The 22,827-nt window shown below is 38.8% G+C and overlaps 3 protein-coding genes across 3 annotated transcripts; 1 reads left to right on the top strand and 2 right to left on the bottom strand.

Moving 5' to 3' along the window:
* Window positions 1-314: 314 nt before the first annotated feature.
* LOC113150456 (transcription factor jun-D) lies at window positions 315-2,302 on the bottom strand. The gene has a single exon (XM_026343004.1). It carries the CDS (start codon window positions 2,093-2,095, stop codon window positions 1,274-1,276), a length of 822 nt encoding a protein of 273 aa, XP_026198789.1. The 5' UTR covers window positions 2,096-2,302; the 3' UTR covers window positions 315-1,273.
* An 8,471-nt stretch (window positions 2,303-10,773) lies between these two features.
* On the bottom strand, window positions 10,774-13,309 carry lsm4 (LSM4 homolog, U6 small nuclear RNA and mRNA degradation associated). Its single transcript, XM_026343653.1, has 5 exons — window positions 13,159-13,309; window positions 12,715-12,756; window positions 12,282-12,380; window positions 11,976-12,156; window positions 10,774-11,717 (listed from the first exon to the last, which is right to left on the bottom strand). The coding sequence occupies exons 1-5, from the start codon at window positions 13,159-13,161 to the stop codon at window positions 11,584-11,586; spliced, it is 459 nt and encodes a 152-aa protein (XP_026199438.1). The 5' UTR covers window positions 13,162-13,309; the 3' UTR covers window positions 10,774-11,583.
* Window positions 13,310-14,242: 933 nt separating this feature from the next.
* LOC113152739 (pyroglutamyl-peptidase 1) lies at window positions 14,243-22,455 on the top strand. Its single transcript, XM_026346158.1, has 5 exons — window positions 14,243-14,440; window positions 16,885-16,937; window positions 18,305-18,421; window positions 18,571-18,803; window positions 19,718-22,455. Exons 1-5 carry the CDS (start codon window positions 14,407-14,409, stop codon window positions 19,911-19,913), a joined length of 633 nt encoding a protein of 210 aa, XP_026201943.1. The 5' UTR covers window positions 14,243-14,406; the 3' UTR covers window positions 19,914-22,455.
* The last annotated feature ends 372 nt before the right edge of the window (window positions 22,456-22,827 follow it).

Consider the following 22,827-nt stretch of genomic DNA (forward strand, 5'->3'; position numbering starts at 1 on the left):
TTACCTTTTTAGAAGGTCACTACCTCACATTTTTATTCTTTTAACACTTTTTAAAATCCTTTTTGCAATTTCTCAAATGACCAGCAGAGGGGGAGAGACGCTAAGAGGATGTAATGATGCAGTGCATCAGTTATGACTTAGAAAATAAAATCCCAATTCATACAATGTCAATTAATTAAAAACAACAACCTCTCTGTGCAACTGATTCTCTTATTTATCAGTTAAAGCATGAACACTGTCTTACAATGCAGTTCCACCTTCAGGTTTACTGCACTTCATCAGCATACATAGAAATTTAAGACATTGAGCCAAACTAGAGGAAACAGTGTTTATTGCCGAGCAGCATTTAATTCAGGACACTGTGCATGACGCCAAACAACTGTGGGCCAGAGGTGACAACAACAGTCAATGTAACAAAAAGGTTTACTACTCTTCACATTTAACAAGAGCACGCTGAAATAGGGACTCACAGGAGTAGAAAACAGATAAATACATGTGTTTGAGTAGCTTAAAGATGATAAATACTGGCTGATTGCTCCCTGTGACACCCAGCAGGGGGCAACATTCGAGTTTGTCAACATGCAACTGGCTTCTACAGAAATATCTGGTTAATATATGTAGATTGTCTCCTACATATCAAGCGTGGGCGTGTGTGCATTGTTCTTATAGCCAATTCGTCATAGCTATCTGTGTCATATATTTGCATAGGCTATTACTGTAAATACTGTAGCCTCAATGTGTTTGGTCCAGGTTCGAGACTGTAGAGACACAGACAGTCTGTAAACATTTTTGCAGGAACAAAAAAAGTTGAGCATAGCTTTAAGTCCCGGTAAGTGTCTCTGTGTCCCCGTTAGGAAAGCTTATGGCCAAATTCCATTGAAAAAACAGGCAGTTTAGTGCAGCTGTGTTCACCGGTAAACACATACGAGATAGAAGATGATTTTATATAGAAAACATGTTAAATTAAACTCTCTTTACTTCGACTTAAATCCAATAAAGCAATTGTCGATTGTTTCTTTAAAAATCCAATGATTAAGACGGATTTGCTCTGCTTCTTGACCTATGTCAAGAACATGAATGTTCACATTTTACCGATGCTCAAAGCATTTTAAAACAGCCGATTACTAACATACAGTCTGGCCTACGTGGCCTGGCATTCATTCCTCGGATCGGTACACATGTTGGCTGCGGCACAAACAGAAAACCCAACATTATTCAAGTCCGTGAAGCTTATTCTCTGGTCAGTAGCCCGACTGCAGGTCCGCGCCTCCGGCTAGTGGACTTGGACTTCGTGTGGCAGCAGCTGACAGCCGCTGTTAACGTGGGTCAGGACTTTCTGTTTCAGCTGGGCCACCTGGTCCCTCAGCAGGCTAGCCGTGGAGGCCAGGTCGGTGTTCTGGGTTTTCAGGGTTTTCACTCTGTCCTCCAGCCTGGAGATCCGCTCCAGTTTGCGCCTCCGGCACTTGGAAGCGGCGATCCGGTTCCTGAGCCTCTTCCTCTCGGCTTTGATGCGCTCCTGTGAGTCCATGTCGATGGGGGACAGCGGCGGGCTCTCCCCGAAGCTCTGAACGTCGGGCACCGTCTGAGGCTCCTCCTTCAGCGGTTGGACCCGAGACAGCTCCGGCTGCGGCGGGGCTGTCCCCAGATGATGCGACGGGGGAGGCGGGAAAGGAACCGTGTCCGTGGAGTAGTTGACAGTGGTTCCCAGCGGCCCGCTGCCGTAGCTGTTCAGGTTCGTGTAGACCGGCAGATCGGGCTGGACCGTGACCGGGGCGATGTTGGCGCCCAGGTCCAGGCTGCCGTTCGTGTGCCCGGCTCCGCTGAGCTGGTTCTGCTTGTGTAGATCCTCCAGCGCCTTCACGAAGCCCTCGGCGAACTCCTGTTCGTCCGTCACCGTCTTCGGGTACAGGAACTGGGAGCTGGTCGGCGTGGTGGTCACCATCCCGTTGGACTGGATGATGAGTCTCTCCAGCTCCGGGGAGGCCAGCTTGAGCAGCCCCAGGTCCGGGGAGCTCAGGATGCTCTCGGCGTCGCGGAGATGCGGTTTGAGGTCCGCGTCGTCCGCCAGGCTCAAGTTAATGTCCTTCTTCATCATTATTTCCGATAAGAAGTCGAACTGCTCGGGACTCCCTCAGACCGGCGTCCTTCCCATGTCCTCACAGAGAACCCGAACTAAATAACTGGTGTTTATTAATAATAATAATAATAATAATAATAATAATAATAAAACTCTCACTTCGCTGCTGCCGTGTGCGGACTTCTGCTCTCGAGCTCGACCTGAGTGTGGCGCACGCCCGCGCGAAGCGCCTCGAGCTTATCTAGCCTGGCACGTTCCATTATGTCACATCAGCGCGCGCGCATTGGGCAGAAATGACGTTTTCCGGATGAGATCTGAATAATGGGACGAACCGGACCGGGCCGGACAGAGGTCTCACTCTGCACCGCGATCCGCGGTCCGACTACAGCCCCAAGAACAGGACGCAGAGATTAGACCACCACGGTGATATTCTCCCTAAACAAGATCATGTAAAATACATGGCACTGTATTAGGTACCTACTAGTTTACTCTTTTAACGAGTAGGCCAGTTGTTCTGAGAGTTTATTACTTTATTTTTTGTTAATTGTTACAGTCTTATCTTACCTATTTATTATTATTATTATTAATGTTATTCTGCACTAAATCTTGTCCTTAATGCTAACAGGTAGAAACATGGTTCCAATGCTCACTGTGAAAACAGGTGCTATCACTTTTTTAGTGCTCATTTAGTTTTTATTATTATTATTATTATTATTATTATTATTATTTATTTTGTTTTTTATTGGAAGTCCATGCCAGTGCTCAAAAACAGACATTTTCTCAAAAACTATAAATGCTACAGTGATGAGACTTTGTGAAGAGTTGCCCCCAATGCTGGAATGCTTCACATACTACAAACTTGGCTCTACAGCGCCACCATGCGGGAAGTTTTTACAGTTTTCGCGTTTTGGCTCATAAGTCCTGAACCAAACGGTAGAATTAAAACCTTTTTTTATTTAGCCTATTTGCTTATTTACATATTTACACAACTATGAGAGTGACACAGACGTCAATTACAGTGTGTAGTGTCGATAGCTTGTTGGGAAATCCATGGCATTATTTTTCAGGAAGTCTATAAATGACCCTTCCTTAGGTTTTCCCTTTATTGTGAATGTTTATTTTTCCATAGAAAGGAAACTTAATTCTCTTTACAACAACAGGATGAAATATTAACATTTCCCAAAACACTCCAGATATATTTGGCATAGACATAACAACATTTATGATTTCCTACTTCCCACATTATATCAGGAAACAAAGCAAATTTGACAAATCTTTACCTTGAAAACCGCTGATACTAGAAGGTTGTAGCATTTCTCTACACGTTGAAGCCACTGAATGGAATCGCACCATGCTATACAGGGAATACAGGATACTTCAGTCATGCTCAGGCTCTATATACACATTACTGTAGACTATTCATAAGAGACTGACACTGAACTCTCTTTTTGTACAGCCTCATTTGTTTTCTCAATAGATGTTCTTTGGTACAAGCTCTATTGCCATGGAGAGGATGGAGGAATTGCAAACAGAGGCTATATATTAAGGTTTGATATCAATGTCAGTAATGATTGGTACATTTTCATACTAATACTATAATATAATAATAAAAACCTACAAACAAAGTCACACACTCTGATATTTCGTTGGACCTCTTGAGCTTTGATTACAACATACATTCACTGAGACGTCTGTCTGATGCCCACAGCCACTATACCCTGTAGTTCTGCCCATTCAAATTTGGAGAAGTAGAATCTGAAACTGATCTGATTTCAACACATCCTCTGGTCAGTTAAGAATTTCATTTAGTAGTTAGACTTGGCATCTCACACAGGAAACAAATCCACTGCAAAAGTCACATGAAAACTGCGAATTGTTTCTCTCCATTTTTCATTACAGATAATCTATTATTCGTATCACACTGCTTTATTATATTATTTGTTAATATTTTGTTTTCCCTTTTCAACATTGAATTGAATCCCCATTAATTACATATGCTTAAAAATAATACTCGCATATATTTTAAGTGGATTTGGTCTCTGTCTCTGATGGAAGAAACCATGAAGTGGAAGTCTGAACCCTTCACATCATGGTGAAAATATTTTTTTCTATGGGTGGTACCTCCTGTCAGTACTTTTCAGACTATCCTTCCTGCCCAGATTAATTTTATTTATTTGACTTGCAATCCTTTAATTTTGTCACATTTCTAATCATAAAATCACTATTATATCCCCACACACCTCAAGCCACAGATGTACTAACCAATGTAGATGAAATGTTCCGCATTTTGACAAGCCTGAGTTTTGTTTCCTCCCTTTAATGTGATGCTTTTTATGTTTCATCCATAAAAAAATCTACTCTATAAATAAACACTGAGAATCAAGAATCAGTTTAGCCATTTATAAATGTAATTATACATTTTAGTATTAAAGTGTCATTAAGTATTTGGTGCTGATTTAAATGGTTAATGGTCCTTTATTAACAGGTCTTTGGCTTGTAAAGGGTTACACCGAGGAGGTATGTGCGTCAGAGGAAGGACCCATCCATCACTATAAAGCATTGTGCGGGTGGATCACATGATGGTCCCTGTGATGTCAGATCTCTTAATGCTGCGGCGGAAATGGAGGTGGGGAGTCAACCAACAGAGGAGAGATATTTTTGTCAAAAAACCAAGTATCGGTGTAGAGAGAGTGGGGGTGCTCAGCCTGCAGTCAGGGAAAAAGAGGCTGGAAAAGGATGTGCCGCACTAGTACACGTACTCTATCATTTCATTTTTCCTTTCAGTGTGTCACACACTAATATAAACTGAAAAAAAAAATTGTTTTAAGAAAGAGCTAAATGTGACAATTTTGCACAGTAAAGTTTTGTTCCTTGTAATTACATAAAGTAAATGCTGCTGGCTTTGTTTTTAACATGTGGTAATTTTCATTACAACGGTAGTTCCTCTTGTCACAAAAAAATAACACAGATCTTTGTTTAGTGAAGCAATAATTACTACGGTATAACGAGCACACGGAAGCATATTGTTCAGAAGAGATAGTTTCAACTAGAACTATAATAGTTATATACTATAAATGTGATTGGTCAATCAGTATCACATCCTTTGTATCAAATGTAGTTTGGCTGCGGGGAGTGTGTGATATAATGTTAGTTCTGTTTTCAAAGATTCTTTGGCATTTGTTAGTTTTATTTAAATTTTATGTTATTAAGTGCACAAAATGCAAACATTTTAGAGTATGAAAATATAATAGTTTAATTGAAAGCCCCAAAATGGGCTGTCACAATGAGAATAAAAGTTGATGTGACGTTCACTCATCAGCAACGTAAACCATGCAAACTTGAAATTCAAGTTACATCCTTTTGTATTAGAAGATCTTACTGACGTTGTGGTTTTAATTAGGTCTGAACTGAACATGGCAACCCTGTTCAACCCTGGTGAAATACATTTAGCTAACAAAACAAATTCCACATGTGCCATAACCTTTAAATCTTTTAGATGGTATGGAGAACAGCATGAAGGAACCAAGATTGCTTTATTCCACACTGATATTTTACTTGGATGTACTGTTGACGTTTCCATAGATACATGAAAATAAAAGTTTTAACCTGCTGGTGGAACCAACAAAGGTTTAGGGAAGTAGTTAGGATTCAATGCGTGGGGCCTTACATGTCTTCATGTACACACCAACTTCATGGCAATTCACCCACAGGTGTCAAGACATATCACTGTGGACCAAGGTGGTGTACAGACAAACTCACAAAAGATGTGGATGAAATATGACATAATGATGGACAAATTACTTACTAATTATCTCAAGAATGCTTTACTTATAATTTATACAAGTACTGAAAATAATAGAACCAGGTGCTGCTTGGCAAATAAATTTAAAAACTTCATGCTTCAAAAAATGGACACCAGTAGATAATAATATATATATATATATAGACTGTGTATCAATTTATATCCAGTCTAGTTTAAAATATTAAACTACCTGTACACTCCTGACAAACAGAATCACACAACCTCTGCTGAGATGAAGAATTTTTCAAACACTGGTCAAAACGAGTTGGAGAGTGAAGTCAGGCCTCCAATAATTTTCATCAATGACTGTGGTTTAAAGCTGCAAGTCAAGGCATAGCATGACGAGCTGCCAGGAATGTGTTGGTTTAATGGTTTTAACTTCCTCTGTGCCAGAACCCAGACGAGATCAGGAACGTTTTGTACTGCATTGAGCAACATGTGCTTAATGTGTGGTTTTGTACTTGAAGCTTTAGGCGTGATTCACGCGTATATCACGAGTATAGTAGAAGTCTCTTTGAAGTTATTATTAGAAAATGAACATTGATAATCTGTCAGTAAGGTTGACTTGTACATTTCTACTGAACCCAGTGTACATTTTGAAAAGACTAACAGGTGAAGCGTTTCATTGTTTTACTGGCATCTGGTTTGGCAACCAAACATGGTGGTAATTAAATAAAACCTTGCAAGGCAACTGGATAAATGACGTGTCTTGATTCTCGCCAATAACGATACAGTGCTTAAAAGGCAGGTATGTGACTTTGTGTGGGCATGTGAACTCAGAAATTAAAAAGATGTTAGACAAAAACTTATCTTAAATCTTATTTCCTTTTGCAGCATTTACTGTGTCTATAACCCACTCTAGGTTCACAGGTACAACTTTCAAATACCCCACATCAATGTTAAATTTTTATAACCTTTGAAACCCGTCGTTTGTGTTCACTTCACACAGCAACTGAAGAGGCATGTGGAGGTGAACAATTTCATCCTCTTTTGCCAAATTCTTCTGTTTCATTTTTGACTTAACCGCTATGTTAATTTTGATGTTTACACAAAACTATGAATGCCTTTAAGAAAAGGCTAAAATCATCTGCAGTTGTCCACATATACAAGAAGATCATGTCTCCACTTTGTCAATGAAGGGTAGCATTTCATAAGGCCGGCTAGCTGCTATTACACTTTTAAATATATAGATTAGACAATGAAATACCTAAAATGTCAAATATAAACGGGTTGTTTGTTCAGTGTCGCCCTCACATGAGGACTTTCTGCTACTGAAATAGGATTCTGGTTTATAAGTATATGTACACATCCACTGCATGTACACATGTACCCTGCTCCACTGGGTCTGATGACGCAGTTTCAAAGTATAGGTGAAGTTCCACAATCATGGAGGATGTACAAATACAGTAAGAATGTGCACATGTGTGTATTTGTATGTGTACTGTCGGTTTCAACAAAACACACCTGTGCCCACACTGACACGCAGTGACAAAAGAAAAGTTACCACAAAACCTCAGGGAGCCTACACGTTTTCATGGTTATACATGAACTGTTATAGAAAAAAAAGATAAATGCAGTAAATAATATTAAATCAATAAATCTTTCCAAAGCTTGTTACTGTAACAGTAGTTCATGTAGATCTGATATGAGGAAACGTCACACCCAAACGTTTTCACATTATTAGTTTCTACAACGTGTGAGTTCACACCAAGATATATCAGTATAACTATTTGTGGTTTTATTATTTGATAATGGTTTAACATTATGTTATGTATAAGTTTTCTAATATTATGTTCTTATGTTGGCTTAAGCTTGTTAGTATTTTTATTAAAATGCATATTTTTATACCTGATAAACGTCAGATGGAATTTCCATCCATTTCCCCCCAATTTGAAATGGAAACATGTGAATTACATTCTGTGGAAAAAAAAATGTCTCATGCAATAATTATTTCACCCTTGACACAGAATGCTTAGTTTTTGGTTAGATGTTGACGCACTCTTCATTGCAGAAGATAAGATAAGGTTTGACATCCATATTTTCACCTGTTTAATGTCTTGTGTGTGTGTGTGTGTGTGTGTGTGTGTGTGTGTGTGTGTGTGTGTGTGTGTGTGTGTGTGTGTTAAGAGATAGTCGAAACCCCCGCAGTGAATGTGGGAGGGTATCAGGTGCCACATCCGTACAGAGACTCTGCTGTTGCTGCTTGGCGGTACAGTAGCTCCGTGGTTGATACTGCCACCTTACAGTAAGAAAACTGGATTTGAATATTAGTCCTGCTCTTTTCTGTGCTTTTTTTCTTTTGTTTTGTTTTTTTGTTTTTTTGTGTTTTTTTGTCTCTTACAATCCAAAGACAAACAAGTTAAGTGGTCTGAATAACATAAATTGACAATTTTTCCTAAAATATATTTAGGCCTTTAAAGCCAAGTAGTTTACCAAACTGATTAGATGGCTTTAACTACTCATAGCTGATGAGACGCTAATGTTCAAACTGTAAAGTAGGTAATCGGCAACACTTAGAAGTTACTAGGAAAAAATGATAAAATTCCAACATGTAACATAAAATAAAATATGTAAAATATGTAAAAACGCTTACAATATTGACGTTTTTTGGAAGCAGAAACTGCCTTTTAAATAAGACTCATTGGAAACCTCCTCTCTTTCTCTTCATTCTGTAGATACACTGCCCGTCCAAAAAAGGTCACATGCTCTAATATTTCGTTGGACCACCTCCAGCTCTGATTACTGTTTCGATAAACTTCTTTCATGCCAGTAATTTATGAGAACATCCATGCAGTAATTATCCAATGGGAGGCTCTTACCTATTTGCTTTTTTGGACAGGCAGTGTACAGTATAATTAAACACACATTTCTGACAATGGAACCAAAAACAGCATTATGAGCTTCTCAAAGAAAGATACTCTGGCAGGGTTTTTTTAATGGCTTGTATGAAATTGTACAGGTGTGTCTGATAAAGTGGCCACAAATGGTATAAAGAACATTTTATTTAGTAACCTGGCTAATTTTAATGGAATACTTATATACAGGTACTACGTTTACTACTTTTATGTAGTATATATAATGGATGGGAAAATGCAATTAACAATTTACTTGAATGTCAAAGGTGTGATCTATAGTGTTGGGGAACTGATTTGTTACATTGAGATTGTGCACGTATATATTTTAATTTAGCCCTTAAATAATTTTTGTTGGATATTAGCCGGATACAGATACTAAAACATGCTTATTTCAAACATAGATAGAAAGTGTTGTTATCTCAAGTCAAAGGATAAAAATATGCCTTGGAGAGAACAGTATTTCTTTGAAATGAATGGAAAGAAAGAGAGAAAGAGAGAGAGAGAGATGCAAAGCATGGGGAGAGATGTTTTCCTGGCAGGCTGGGATTAGATGCGGTTCCATAAATATGTTGGGCAGCTTGGTTTTACTTTGTGGTGAGTGGTAAAAATAGGCCTTCTTCCCAAGGGAACTGATGACGTCTGCAGCCTGCCTGCATCACCAACAAGAAGACGGCTTCATCCTCACACTGGAAGAGGTAGTGAGACAAAGTGTGGGGGGAGCAACAGTGATCTCCATGGCAACACGTACAGACTGACGCAGGTAAAAGCAATAGAAAGGAAGAGGGGTAGTGATTGGCTGGCACCTCCAGTGGTGTGTGTGGCAGAGATGTGTGGGTGGTAAAGGAGAGGAGGAGGTCTCAATAACCCAGCACTGAGATTAGCCTCAACACCCCCAGCACTCACGGATACACACACACACAGAGTCCAAGCCTGTTAGCATGGTCAACAACTGAGCCTATGATATGATTTAGCACGGTCCTTGAGCACTGACTTCAGAGGCAGTGGAAAATAATGTTTTCCTCCCCCACAAATGCCATCTTTAATATTATGCATGCATGCATTTCGGGAGGAAAATATTCCTCACACTACCCCCACATCAACTATCCCAGTGTTTAATTTCAGTGCCATTAAAAAAAGGCAATTAAGCCGTTTTCCCTGGTCTGGAATTTGATAAAATTGTCTAAGGTTCTTCTGCCCTCTAGTGTTATTCATCTTTTACAGCTTTTCTTAATCATTTCCACAGTGTTTTATTAAGGTGCAGTGCAACACGTTCAGATTACAGATTTGCTTCATCTTGTCATTGTTGGCATATAGTGATAACATCATCCTGCAATTTGGTAAAGGCATCTCAAATTCATATACTTTCACTTTACTTCTGGTCCTTAATAACTTTGTAGCAAAAGCATCATATCACTAACACAGCTGAAGCTCCAGTACATAATATCAACACTAGATCTGTTCATCAACTGTACAACACCAACGCATTATGACTGCATCCAGCGGCCACACAATGTAATTAACTTGTGTAAAGTTGAGAAAACATCTGTTTTCCTCTGTTGGAGATTTTTTTTAAGTTGTCCTGAGAAAACAGCATCTTAAAAAAATAAAGAAGAGTTTTCCAACAAAAGTGAGGAGCAGGGAACACCTGTAATGGGCAGGTGAACAGCATAGCTGAAAGGAAAGCCCTCTAGTGACAGCTGCTGGAGTGGTGGTGTATGGCAGCATCTGACACTTCAAGGCAGTCTGAAATCATAGAAATGCCATAAAAGGTCCACTTTCCCCGTAAACTCTATTAAGTTAAAAAAAGAACTGGTGAGATCAGAGTTTGGCTGATCCACAACAATACCTCCCTCCAATAAGGTATAAACATACTTTTTTGCTGATCTGGAAGTCGTCAACATTTGTAATGTCTATACAGTTTAAAAGGTACACTTCTTAAAGCAGTTGTGACAATGCAGTTTATTTTGATTTGTCAGGACCAACAGCTGCCAACTGTGAGAACCTCTGGGCAGAGGACCAGCTCTAAAGAAACACAACAGTTTTAACAAAAGCTGTTTTATTCTCACGTTCTCTTGTAAATAAATTACAATTGCGTTTTTGTGTTACAAAAATAAAATGAAATCAAACAAACACGACTTATTGGACTCATCAATTTCAGACTTAATATGAGAATCTTTTTTCTGGAAATACTTATCTTCATCATGTCACTTAATAAATGCTTTAACCAAAGTGTTAGGGTAATTTCTGGGGACTGAATCCTTGCCCCCAGGCTGCCGATTTAATGTTCCTTCCACATGCAGTGATCGGGCCATACAGCTCAGCAGACAAACAAAACAGCTGTGACAAAATAATGTCACAACACAAAAACAAGGAACCAAGATAAAACAATATTCACACAACAGAGGTTGGGGGTGGGCAGTTTTTTCACTGTGAAAACTACACCTGAGGAGATAAGTTGACAAACAACCAAAAACTTAAAATTAAAACCTCATTCCAGTGTACCAATTGATAGAAAACTGCTCTTGAATAATATGTGACTTTTGATACAAAATGTCCCTGCAAGTTTATTGATACATATTATAAACTGATCCTAAAGGAGTCTGTCAGTTCTAATGGATACACTGGTATGTGGTCATCGAAAAATGTTAATATCAACTTACAGATGCTAAAAAACAAAATTCAGTGCAAAAGCACAGCTTCTCTTAACCTCCCCTAGTGTGATTTCTGCAGTGGTCAGTCCTGACAAACATCACAGCAGAAGAAAACACCAGAGTTAATAGTATCTTTACGTACTGAAGAAGTAATCACCCCGAATAACAGTATGTGCTGAAAAGGTGCAATGTTGTCTGTCAGTGCTGGTTCTTCATTCCCTGTGGTTTGCCTTGTTTCTTATCTTGTGGTTGTTGCTGCTGCTGCTGCTGCTGTTGTTGTTGTTGGCCCCGACCAGTGCCGCTCATTCCTCTGCCACGGCCGCCAAACAGACCTACACAGACAGAAAAGAGCAAGACAAGGATTCCTGGATCAGACCCAATCACCAACAGTTTTCCAATAGAGAGGTTTGTCAGTCCAGTAGAAAAACTCCCATAAGGGATGGGTTAGGGTTCTTGTGTATCCTTGCTTTTCCCTCTCTAAACATCTCTCCTTGATCCTCATGGAACAACTTCTGAGGCAAGTAAGGACTGATCAATTAAGGGAAATGAGACTGACCTTTTGTCTGATAATCTGGAGTGTTTCTACTTACCTCGGCCAGCTCCTCCTCTTCCTTTGCCCTGCTGTTTGTTCTGCTGGGTGCCTCCCCGCCCCCGACCCTTGGACACAACCTCCTCCTTTACCATGTCAATGATCTCGTCAGGGATTCTGAGATACTTGATTGTGCTCCCTCTGATGTAGCACTCAGGCATCCTCCAGAACTTATCTCCATCCTATAAGAAGGGAGTAAGGTTGTGAGTGTGTCCAAAAAAAAAAAAAAAATCATGTTTGACAAACATCTTTTAAACCTTGATTTTGATTGATAATTATGAGCAACTTCGCAGAAGTACAGCTTTACCCTTGAGGTGCAGATGACTTCTCTCAGGTTGATGTTCATCCAGTTATCACAGCTGACCAGGTGGCCGTTGTATGTTTCTCCATTCTTCAGCTCCACCAGCTGAGCAGAGAAAAGACATGACAAACAGTGGCACATTATGTATGGCACGTTTTTTCATGGTGTAACCCACAAACACAAAAGTTGCACATCAAACATGATACAGTATGTAGTATAGTAAAATTTTTAAACCTGGTGGAAATAAACGACTGACTAAGTACATGCTAGCAAGTGGTTCCCAACATTAAGTGCTTACAGACATCCAATCATAAAGAGTTACTTGGTTTCCTTTTTGAGTTATTTTTATACACCACTTTCTGATGTGAAACACTCAAACACACGTTTGTGTTGGTTAAATTATTAAATTACTCAATAGATACAACGCTCTTTTCCTCACCATAGGATGGTTCTGGGCAGTTTTCAGCAAAGACAAAGGCAACTGCAAAATAGGAGAAAATACTGTCAGGAAAAAACAGGAACATAAAAAAAACAAATGCATTTCTCTCAGCGACGATAAATGTTTGTAAGGCAAAACATGGGGAAAGACAACAGCGTTATCAGAGTCTGACAATAAATAACGTTATTTCACACACATTTGCCGTAACTGTACCATTATGTTCAACACACAGAACAACTGCTGTGTGTAAAATGATGTTTAACTCAGGTACAGTGACAATAACGTTAGCTAGCTTTGCGCGGCTAATGTTAGCGAAACGTTACCCGGCACCATGATGACCCAGCGCTACAGTTGTGCATTAGTTAGCTGAGTACAAAGTAAGTTACTAAAGACCTAAAAGACAAATATCAACATTTTATGTGATCATCAGTGTTAAATATTTACCATTATGATAGTATCTCTTCTAGATTTAGTTTTTCACTTTCTATCGCTTCACTAACACGATTTAGCCGTCTCCCGTTCTTCTTCGTGTTTTAATGCGTTTCCGGTTCTGCAGCGCAAACTCGCGGCAGTGTAAGATGCTGCCCTCTGCTGTCAAAAAGATCAATAACTAAATATAATATATCTTTATCTTAATTAGCACCATAAATGTAACTTTTCCAAACAATGCTTTGCAAATCAATGAATAGATAAATAAACGTGTTATTTTATAATATTTACTGGCTGCCCTTCCAGTTACCACCTATTCATTTAAATAGAATTCGCTTTTCAAGCGAATCTATTGCAAGTATGCAATAGTATGCTGCAAGTCTGCTGCATGAGAGGGTCAAGTCATTTTATTTTATAGACTTAAGTGAAGTAAAGTTAAGGTGGCAGAACAACTGACCGTAGTAGTGGTGTAGTAGTAGTGTGTTCAAATGTAACATACAATACAATACAATAAAAACAATACATTTTCTACAGGTTCTAAAGGCAAAGTCCTAATAACAAACAGATAAATATTTAACCCGAAGCGAAATGTGAAATGGAAACAGAAGATATCTGTACCAGATCCAACAAGAAGTATGACTTGGAAGAACACTTCCCAACACTGTATCTGGTCAGTAGGATTGGGCTAGGCTATACAACACTAAATTTATACTTAGACCTCAGTGGAATCCATTCAAGTGAAAACTGGAGACTGTAAAGCATGTCATCTTTGTTTGTCCCATACACATCAGCAAATTAAAGTTATTATGAACTGGAACAAGGAAGGATAAAAGCCATCGATTTCAGCACTCAGCCTAATTTATGTTTGTGCATATTGGGAAATGATGAAGTGTCATTAAACAAATAAATGATACACTTAAAATAAATAAATAAATATATGTAAAACGAAACTGAAGTCATTTAGTTTAGAAAACAAGTGAAGGGGCTTTGCTTTGTTTTTTTAAATACAGCCCAGTGACGTGTACAAGCGTGAGCCGGAAGTAGAAGGAAAAAAAAAAAAAGAGGAAGCAAAAGCGTGTCCTTTGTGACGTCACCGCGTCACGTCCTCCGAGGGGGTCGCGTACGGGGAGGACCGGTGGTTTGGTTCGTGTCTGGCAGAAGGAGCCGTCAGCTGTGCAGGATATCGACCCTCTCTACGGGCCAGCTTCCAAATAAGCACCGAGAAAAAGACGAGCTGCGGGATCCTCTGTGACAGGACGGGCGATGGATAACAGTAAACGGACGGTGGTCGTCACAGGTTTGTGTTGTTTCCCCTTTAACCGGTGTCGAGAAACCGAGCTGCGGGTAAAGTGGACGAAAAGTTGTGGAGATAACAGTTGTTGTGTCGTTAATGGCGTCAGGCTGATTCACTCCACGGTCAGCTAAAGCGGTTTGTTTAGAGGTACTTCCTAGACAAGCTGAGGTGAAGTTAGTACTGACATTATTTGTAGACCTGGTTTCTATATTTATACATATATATATAACCTCTCTCGAAAAGCCACTGAAAACAATAAGATTGATTTGTTCGTTAACATTTAATAGAGTGTGCTGTTGATTTGTGGGGTCTGCACACTTCTTTGCTTTTCTTCATGAAACTCGTTTGGGAAGACGTCGATTTTAAGATATGGAGAAGTGATAAAAGAGGTGAAATCATTTAAGACATTAGCTTTTACTGGCTATCAAAATACAGTAACAAATTACTATTAATAACTCCCAATTTAACACAGGATGTAGGAATGATGGCATAAAGCAGCAATGAATATAAGATATAAAGCAACTAATGATGGAAAAATGTACCCTCAAGTTTTCTAACAAAGGATTGTCTGGATTTTCTTTTTTGTTGCTTTCTTTTGTGAGTTTCAACCACTGTCAGTTCGACTTATTCTCTCTCTCTGTCAATAAGTTGACAAAAATTATAACCAGACACTGACTCTGTTCCAGAGTTGTTGTTTTTTTGTTTCCTAAATGGAAACACATCCACATTTAAGTACAAACTTTGCATATTTCATTTTAAAAATAACATTTTATATCACTGTTGATAAACAATAAAATCATGGTAATGACACTGTTAATAATATACAAGTGACTATTAATATATTATTCGCTGTTGCAACTCGGTACAACTCTCTTTCCAGCTACTCCAGTTTGTTATTTTGCGGCGGCTCTTCTACTTTAAATCTGACCAGAAACAGGACTCAGTATTTTCAGACACAAAGGGTGCAGAAGCTCTTAGTCCCAGCTGATAGAAGATGTGTAGATTGCCTGGGAACAGCACCTTCACAATAGCCGGTTGGCTGGCAGCTGCCGGCCCCTCACTCTGCTCCTTTTCAGCAGGCTGTCAGACAGACTGATCCCCCCCCCCTACCCACCCAACCCCCAGGGACCCACTGACCTTAGAAAGGGTGGTGGAGGGGGATCAGTTACAGACCCCTATACAAACAAGCCTGCTGCAGCAATTACTTGTAGTTCATATGGAGCAATGTAGAGTAAGATATTTACCGTTGCAAAAAAAAAGTAATGGTACTGTTTCCAATTTCCTGTGTGTTGAGGTGGTCTTTAGCCAACTTCAGGCTTGCTGTGGTGTTTTTCCTCTAAGGTGCCATGGATACCATACCTGTTTAATGTTTTACGTATGGTTTACTCATGAACAGAGTCAACTAGCCAACTAGCCACATCATTGAGCATTCTGCGTTTTGTGATCTTGCATGACTAAACTCAGCTGATGCTTCTTGTGAGTAGCACACTAACATTGTTTTAGTGTTTTAAAGAGACTTAAGGTGCTCTAGGACGAGCTGTTTCCATTTCATGGGGTATAAGTGCACACATTTTTTTAAGTGCAAAGAAAAATTTAAGTGCAGCAAAAGATTCGGAAGAGTTCTGTTTTCAGCAAGTTTTTGAAAGTAGAGAATGAGGCAGCCGACCGTGCAGAGGTGGGTAGGTCGTTCCACCATCATGGATCCACAGAAAAAGTTTTGCCTGGGATCTTTTGACGTGAGGTGAAAGGACCACAAGACGCTGTTCGCTTGCAGAGCGCAGTGAGCGAAAGGCTTTTTAGATCAGGATGAGGGAGTTCAGGTAGGCCAGAGCTGTTGAGTTGACCACTTTGTAGGCAAGGGTCAGGGCTTTGAACCTGATGCGGGCGACTACAGGAAGCAGAGCTCTAAGTCAGGGTACAGTAGCTCTAAACCACACCTCTATTCTCAGGTGTGCTGATATACTGCTAAAGATATGAGGTGTAAAGTTTGTACAATGAATACAGCATTATGCAAAATTTTGATGATATCTTGCACTAGTAGTGAAACATTAAAATATTGCTTCAAAGTCATATAAACCACATTCAGAGCTCTTCTTTAAGTGTTTTGTAGCATTTGGTAATGGCATATTACAATAGCAAACACTGCTACAATAGCACGTGGCCTTGAGGACATTTCACTACGGTCACAAAATCCTTCTCTGAATGAATTGAAGTTTCATTTTGAATATTTTTTACTAACAGAAAATAATCTAATAGCATTAATACATTTACTGCTTGTGTTGTATACTTCTCTCACTTACATCATTGATCACTCCAGAATGTTTCTCCTTCTATATAAAAAAACAAACTCAGCTTCATTAATGAATGAACACTTCACAGTGTAACAGCATCAGCACAGTCTGGTATTGGTCGTACTAAACAACTTAAATGACTGACATGTGTTGCAGGTTTTGGGCCATTTGGAGAACACACTGTTAACGCCAGCTGGGTAGCAGTACAGGTACAGTATTTTTTACCTCTCCTCTGCTGTTGTAATTTACATTTTCCTGTTGATTTGTTTTATTTACACTGAATTAAGTGTAATCTGGACATAAATACTGTAAGTAGCTAACAGTTGAGGGGTTTAAATTGGCTTGTTTGTAATTCACATTAAACATGATCACACTTATTTATTATATGAAGACAAACAAATTCTTCACAACTTTCTTCTTCTAAAATGTTAACTATTCTGGAAAAAGAGTCTGATAGCGCATCTTGCCTATCATGTTGTTAGCAAGACTGGGGCCTGTATGGTGGTTACATGATGCTCTAATAGTTGCTTGCTGGCCTTACACCCTACAGGACTGTGTGTTTGTTGTTACCTTGTCGTGCTGGAGGTGCTGCATGTGGGGGATGATGGTGGTGGTTGTCAGGGCGTCTAGACAGACTTGATAAGGATATTAAAGGAAGACAAAAGGCCGCTTTGTGGCGGGGTCACAGACATGGTCGAACAAGCCTTTTTTTCCAATACAAGTGGGGGTCAGTGTCCAGGGTAATTTATCCTGCGGGGAGACTGGGGGAGGTGTTGGTCTGCAGGCTGTGAATTTGACACAGATTTGTCTTTTATTTGATTGCATCTTTAGTTTCATTTATTAACATGGTTGAAACATTTGTTTTCAAAATATAAATTACAAAATAGTAAAAAATATTCAAAATAAGTCTGATATTTACGTATTTGATTATCAGATTGTGTTATATTTGTTTATGTTTATTTACATTGGAGCTTATTTGTTGTTGTTGTTGTTTATCTTTGTCTGGCAGTTTATAATAAGTTTTCTGATATAGTTCAGTAGTACAGTGAGCAACTCTGCTGTCATCATTTGACAAAACCTAATATATTTTGCCAAGCTTATTTACTACATTTCATAATGTGTATGAGCTAACAAAGCCCCACTACATTTTCTCATGGTCAGTGATTAAGAAGTTGTCCTTTGGAGTACATTATGAAAACTGTTTAGAAAATATTCCATTCTGAAATCTGTCTTGACTATTTTGTTCACGTGTTTGAAACTTTGATGGCACTACACATGTTTTCTAATCAGGTTTCTCTTAATTCATTTAAATTAATTATTAAAAAATATTTCCCATGAATATAACTTAATTACATAACTGGAAAAAACAGTAATTTGTCAGCGGATGGTGGACAGAGTCTTGAGCATACATAGAATTTGGTCACCACTATGACCAGTTTTCAACACCTTTCCACCACATCCTTCCTTTTCAAACGCAGAAGAAATTCTCCTTGAAATTGTCTTTGAGGACTTTGCTCACCACTGACATCTGATCCACTCTGTCTGTTTGTCTCCATCTTTTTGTTTGTCCTTTCAGGAGCTGAAGAAGCTTGGACTGGAAAGTGAAGTGGACTTGCATGTTTATGAGGTTCCTGTAGAGTACCAGACAGTACAGAGTTTGGTTCCTTCGTTATGGAAGCAGTATCATCCACAGGTAATAGTACAACACAGCTCACATCTGCCTCAGTTCTGTATTAGGTTGTTAGGACAGATACAACTGGGCCACATATACTGTAATACACAGTTGCAGCAGAAAGATGCAGGATATTGTGTTCATTTTAAAATGTGTCCTCTGTTTTCCAGTTGGTGGTTCATGTGGGAGTCTCAGGCATGGCCACAACTGTCACGCTGGAGAAGTGTGGCAGAAATCACGGCTACAAGGGTCTGGACAATAGTAGCTTCTGTCCTGATTCACAGTGTTGCATTGTGGGAGGCCCGGACTGTATCGACTCAGTTATTGACATGGAAATAGTCTGCAAGAGAGTGACTGCTTCGGGACTAGGAGTAGCTGTGTCTGTCTCCAAAGATGCTGGAAGGTAAATGTTTTCCATTTAAATCAGACACCACGCGCTTCGACTCTTGAAGAAGAGAGACATAAAATGACATGACACTCAGTTAAGCACATGAATCAACTGATCATTTTTTTTGGACATAAATTACTAATATATTAAATGTAAATACTGAGACCACATCCGCATGATCTAAAAGTAGTTTTAATATATAAATATTTAAATAGGATAATTGCTAGTATTTTAAACACATAATAAATAAATAACAATAACATGAACACATATTTTTGATAGAAATTTAGAAATGTGAATGGGACCTCCTTACAGTTTGCTCTCGTGTATAAACTGTGTGTGGTAAACACTTACTCTTTACTTCTAGAAAGAAGTCACACACTCTAATATTTCTTTGGACCGCCTTCAGCTTTGATTACGGCACACATTAACCTTGGCATCGTTTCGATAACCTTTTGCGATGTTACAACATTTGTTCACGCCAGAGTTGCATTCATTTTTCACCAAGATCTTGTATTGATGATGGGAGAGTCGGACCGCTGCACAAAGTCTTCTCCAGCACATCCCAAAGATTCTCAATGGGGTTAAGGTGTAGACTTTGTGGTGGCCAATCCATGTGTAAAAATTATTTTACACATGGATTTACACAATAACCTGGTAATTCAGTGTATTCAGGGAGTCAGCTGACCTCATTCTTTAGCCCCAATCCCTTGAGTCCTCTTCACATTGTGAATGTGGAAATGCTCTTACTTTCTCTAATTAACATAGCCAATTAACAAAGTGCATAATAACATAATTGATGGGGGAATCCATCCAAATGCATTACTAATGCATCAGTAAATTACTTACCGTATGTGCCCAGTAAGCAGCGTTTGTTGTGTCAGTGTCTTCATCTGAAAACCTTCATCCTCTTTCTTCTTCCCTGACAGGTACCTCTGTGACTTCACCTACTACACATCTCTATACCTGAGCCACGGTCGCTCCGCCTTCATCCACGTGCCTCCTCTTGGAAAGCCTTACAGTGGGGAAGACCTGGGCCGTGCGCTGAAGGCCATTATCCAGGAGATGCTGGACCTTCTGGACCAGGCTGAGGAGAAGATTCACTGCCAGCAACACTTCCACTAAGTGACCTCCAGATGCCAACCAGCTTCTCCAGCTCTCACCACACAAGAGAAATTGCACTTAACCACAAGTAGCCAAACCTTTTTTTTTATGTTGTCTTTTCTCGGACAAAATGAAACTTTAGCATCTACAATGTTTTGCATGATTTGCTTGATTCAGTTACATTGTAATGTCTCCCAATGGTGAGAAGATAAGATGGGAGGTTTAAGACAGCCCTCGGTCATCTAACGTAATCTTTTCTCCCACCTCCGAAGAACATGAAACATTCAGATTTTTTACTCAACAAAGAAAACACAGCAGCACAGCACTCAGCTCAGCAGTTCCACCAGTGATGCAGAAGATCTGTAATGTAGCAGTACGACAACCTTAACACTCAAATGTGGCTCCTATTGTTGCACCTTAATGGGTTAGGGTTATTGAAATGATTATAGAAGTCACATTTGGGGAAGCTGTTGAATGTACTCTACATTATCTGACATTTATAATGTCTCAGCCTCAATTATTGAGTTTCACACTGTCAACATGTTTTATTCAACAGAATAACAGAACAGAATTTTAACACCTAAATGTCCATAAATGTTTAATGTATGTGATACATTATGGTTTTAGTAGAAATGTTTAGCAGTAAACTGTGTTAAATGCTAATTTCCTTCAGATTTTATTTCCGGTCGCTCTAAATCCTAACTGTATTGTTTCACATTTGATGTTGAATTGTTTCTTGAATCCTTTTGTTCTTTATAAGAAGTTGTAAATTTGCCTTCTTTTACTAAGGTTATTAAAATCAGGGAACGGGTTGGTTCCAGCTCATATTTCCCCATTTTCTTTTGTTTTTTTTTGTTTTTTTGGCCCAGTTCTGACTCAAGTCTACCACCCTGAGATCTGACCCCTGGTTGTGCAATGTTATTTTACAGATCTCTCTAGAAAATGTATGTCATCATTTTATTTTGGCTGCACAACTGAAAATATTTGGAGTTACAATTTTTACTACATAGATTCACAGAATGCATCAAACAGATGCTCTATTTAAAAAAAAAAAAAAGGTAAAGTTTCAATCTTTAGTTTATTATTTTGATTTTCAGACTGGACTGTGGCAGGGAGCTGATACCACTGTGCAGCATTTCTGATTAGTGAAATTTATTTAAATACAAATTTTCCACTGTGAACATTTGATTTCAAATTCAAGATTCATTTTTTTACAGTTGTGCAGCACTAATTGGCGTTCCTTAATCAAAGCTTGATGTTACCTTCATTCAATCAAATATAGCTGCTTATTTTACCTGAGAATTCAGTTTGATGAATCTGAATGTCGGTTCATTCAGAATTGGGCCTGGAGTTTTATTTCTGTAGCACTTTCTTTTTTTCTGTATTCTATTTTTACTTAATCTGGAAATGAGACACCATTTTTATTCTCTGTCTTTTAAATGTAACTTTCCACACATTAACACCTCTTTTTTTTCTGTGATTATAATCATGTATGTCAAATTTACTGTAATTTCCTAAGCTTTGGTTTGTTCACACCTGTTAAACAAACAGCAGCAGATGCTTCCTCTGTCTGTGACGATGCCAGTCTCAGATGTATTTTATTGGATTGTCTTCTGTTTCACAATCAAGACCAGCATTTCACTAAGTAGTTTTCATGCTACCTAACACAGCTGCAGTTTAATCAGTCTTATTAGATATTTTAGTGTTAAATTGTCTACATACTGCTCCAGGATGTTGTGGATCCTCAATAAAACTCTGTGTCAGTGGGAAAGATGGATAGTTTTAAACTGTCATAACTAGTCTTATTAAACCTAACATTGTACTTAGCAGTGTGGCAGTAATCTTTAGATGCTTCCTTGAGATTAGTTTAAATCTAGTTAAAATTTATGTTTTTTTTTTACCCTGAGTTGCTGTCAGTGGGTTGGAGTAAGTTGCCATTATTATTAGCTTTGTGTGACATCTTAATAGCTGTTTTAATTTAAGTGTCATATCCTGGAGCACGGAGGTGAACATAACTTCTCAGATCTTTTTAGTCTTTGTTTTTTAACGTATGGGTATGTGATTTAAAAATCTTTTGTGGGATTATTAAACTGATGGACTGGTTTTAGTTGAGTTTGTAGGTGCTGATATTTTACTGTGTGGCTTTGTAAGTGCTAAGAAGTGAAAGAGCTGTGGAGAATCTGCCCCATAAAATGTCTGCTCACTTAAGTGAAAGCCTCAAGTTTACATATGAGGTGACCTCTGACCCTGACTTTCTCCTGTGCCTTGCTGTTGTTAATGTGTATCATGAAAAGGCCTTACAAATTCTCAGAGGGCCTGATCAAAGATATATTACTGATGCCGTCCTGTCAGATGTGTGGCTACCTCAACAATATTTTTTTCTCTCAGTGTGTGCTCTGTTGTACAATAACAGTATGGCTCTGTGATTTATTGTGAATTCTATGTTTAGGAAGTGTCCTCGGAAAGATATCTTCCTCTGTTTCTGATATTAAAAAAGCACTGTTACAATAAGTAATCTCAGCTTTGTAAAATGAAATGCTTTGAAATAAAGACAATAAAAGGATTATTAGTCATATTTTTCTGTCTGTGGTTAAAATTACATATACAAAACATTCTCCAACAACTTTCAGTGTGTTGCTTTGCAGCAGCCCCTTGTACCAGGGCTGAAAATCTCTGATCTGACACCAAATCCTTGTACGTTAATTGTGCATAGGCACACAAAAAGACATGAAAGCAGTTTGATGAATAAATATAACCCCTGCATATCCTGATCAAACATTTTTCAGGCCTTATTGACATTGGGTGCTCCATGAAGTCTACAACAATGTTATTTAATCATAATTTAGCATGTTTTCTCTGGCATTAAAAAAATAACATGGGACATTCTGTTCTCACGCAGTTTGTATCGCTCTATGATTTCTATTTAGCTCACAAT

The sequence above is a fragment of the Anabas testudineus genome, chromosome 4 (assembly GCF_900324465.2).
Source record: "Anabas testudineus chromosome 4, fAnaTes1.2, whole genome shotgun sequence".
Taxonomy (NCBI): Eukaryota; Metazoa; Chordata; class Actinopteri; order Anabantiformes; family Anabantidae; genus Anabas; species Anabas testudineus.

What these genes read in the sequence shown, in the direction of transcription:
- LOC113150456 (XM_026343004.1), bottom strand. Translation starts at nt 2,095, where the DNA reads ATGATGAAGAAGGACATTAACTTGAGCCTGGCGGACGACGCGGACCTC.
- lsm4 (XM_026343653.1), bottom strand. An exon ending in CTGCCCAGAACCATCCTATG is followed by an intron (nt 12,381 to 12,714) that starts GTGAGGAAAAGA and finishes TTCTCTGCTCAG; the next exon opens with CTGGTGGAGCTGAAGAATGG. An exon ending in AAGTCATCTGCACCTCAAGG is followed by an intron (nt 12,157 to 12,281) that starts GTAAAGCTGTAC and finishes CCCTTCTTATAG; the next exon opens with GATGGAGATAAGTTCTGGAG.
- LOC113152739 (XM_026346158.1), top strand. Translation starts at nt 14,407, where the DNA reads ATGGATAACAGTAAACGGACGGTGGTCGTCACAG. An exon ending in ACGGACGGTGGTCGTCACAG is followed by an intron (nt 14,441 to 16,884) that starts GTTTGTGTTGTT and finishes CATGTGTTGCAG; the next exon opens with GTTTTGGGCCATTTGGAGAA. An exon ending in CCAGCTGGGTAGCAGTACAG is followed by an intron (nt 16,938 to 18,304) that starts GTACAGTATTTT and finishes TTGTCCTTTCAG; the next exon opens with GAGCTGAAGAAGCTTGGACT.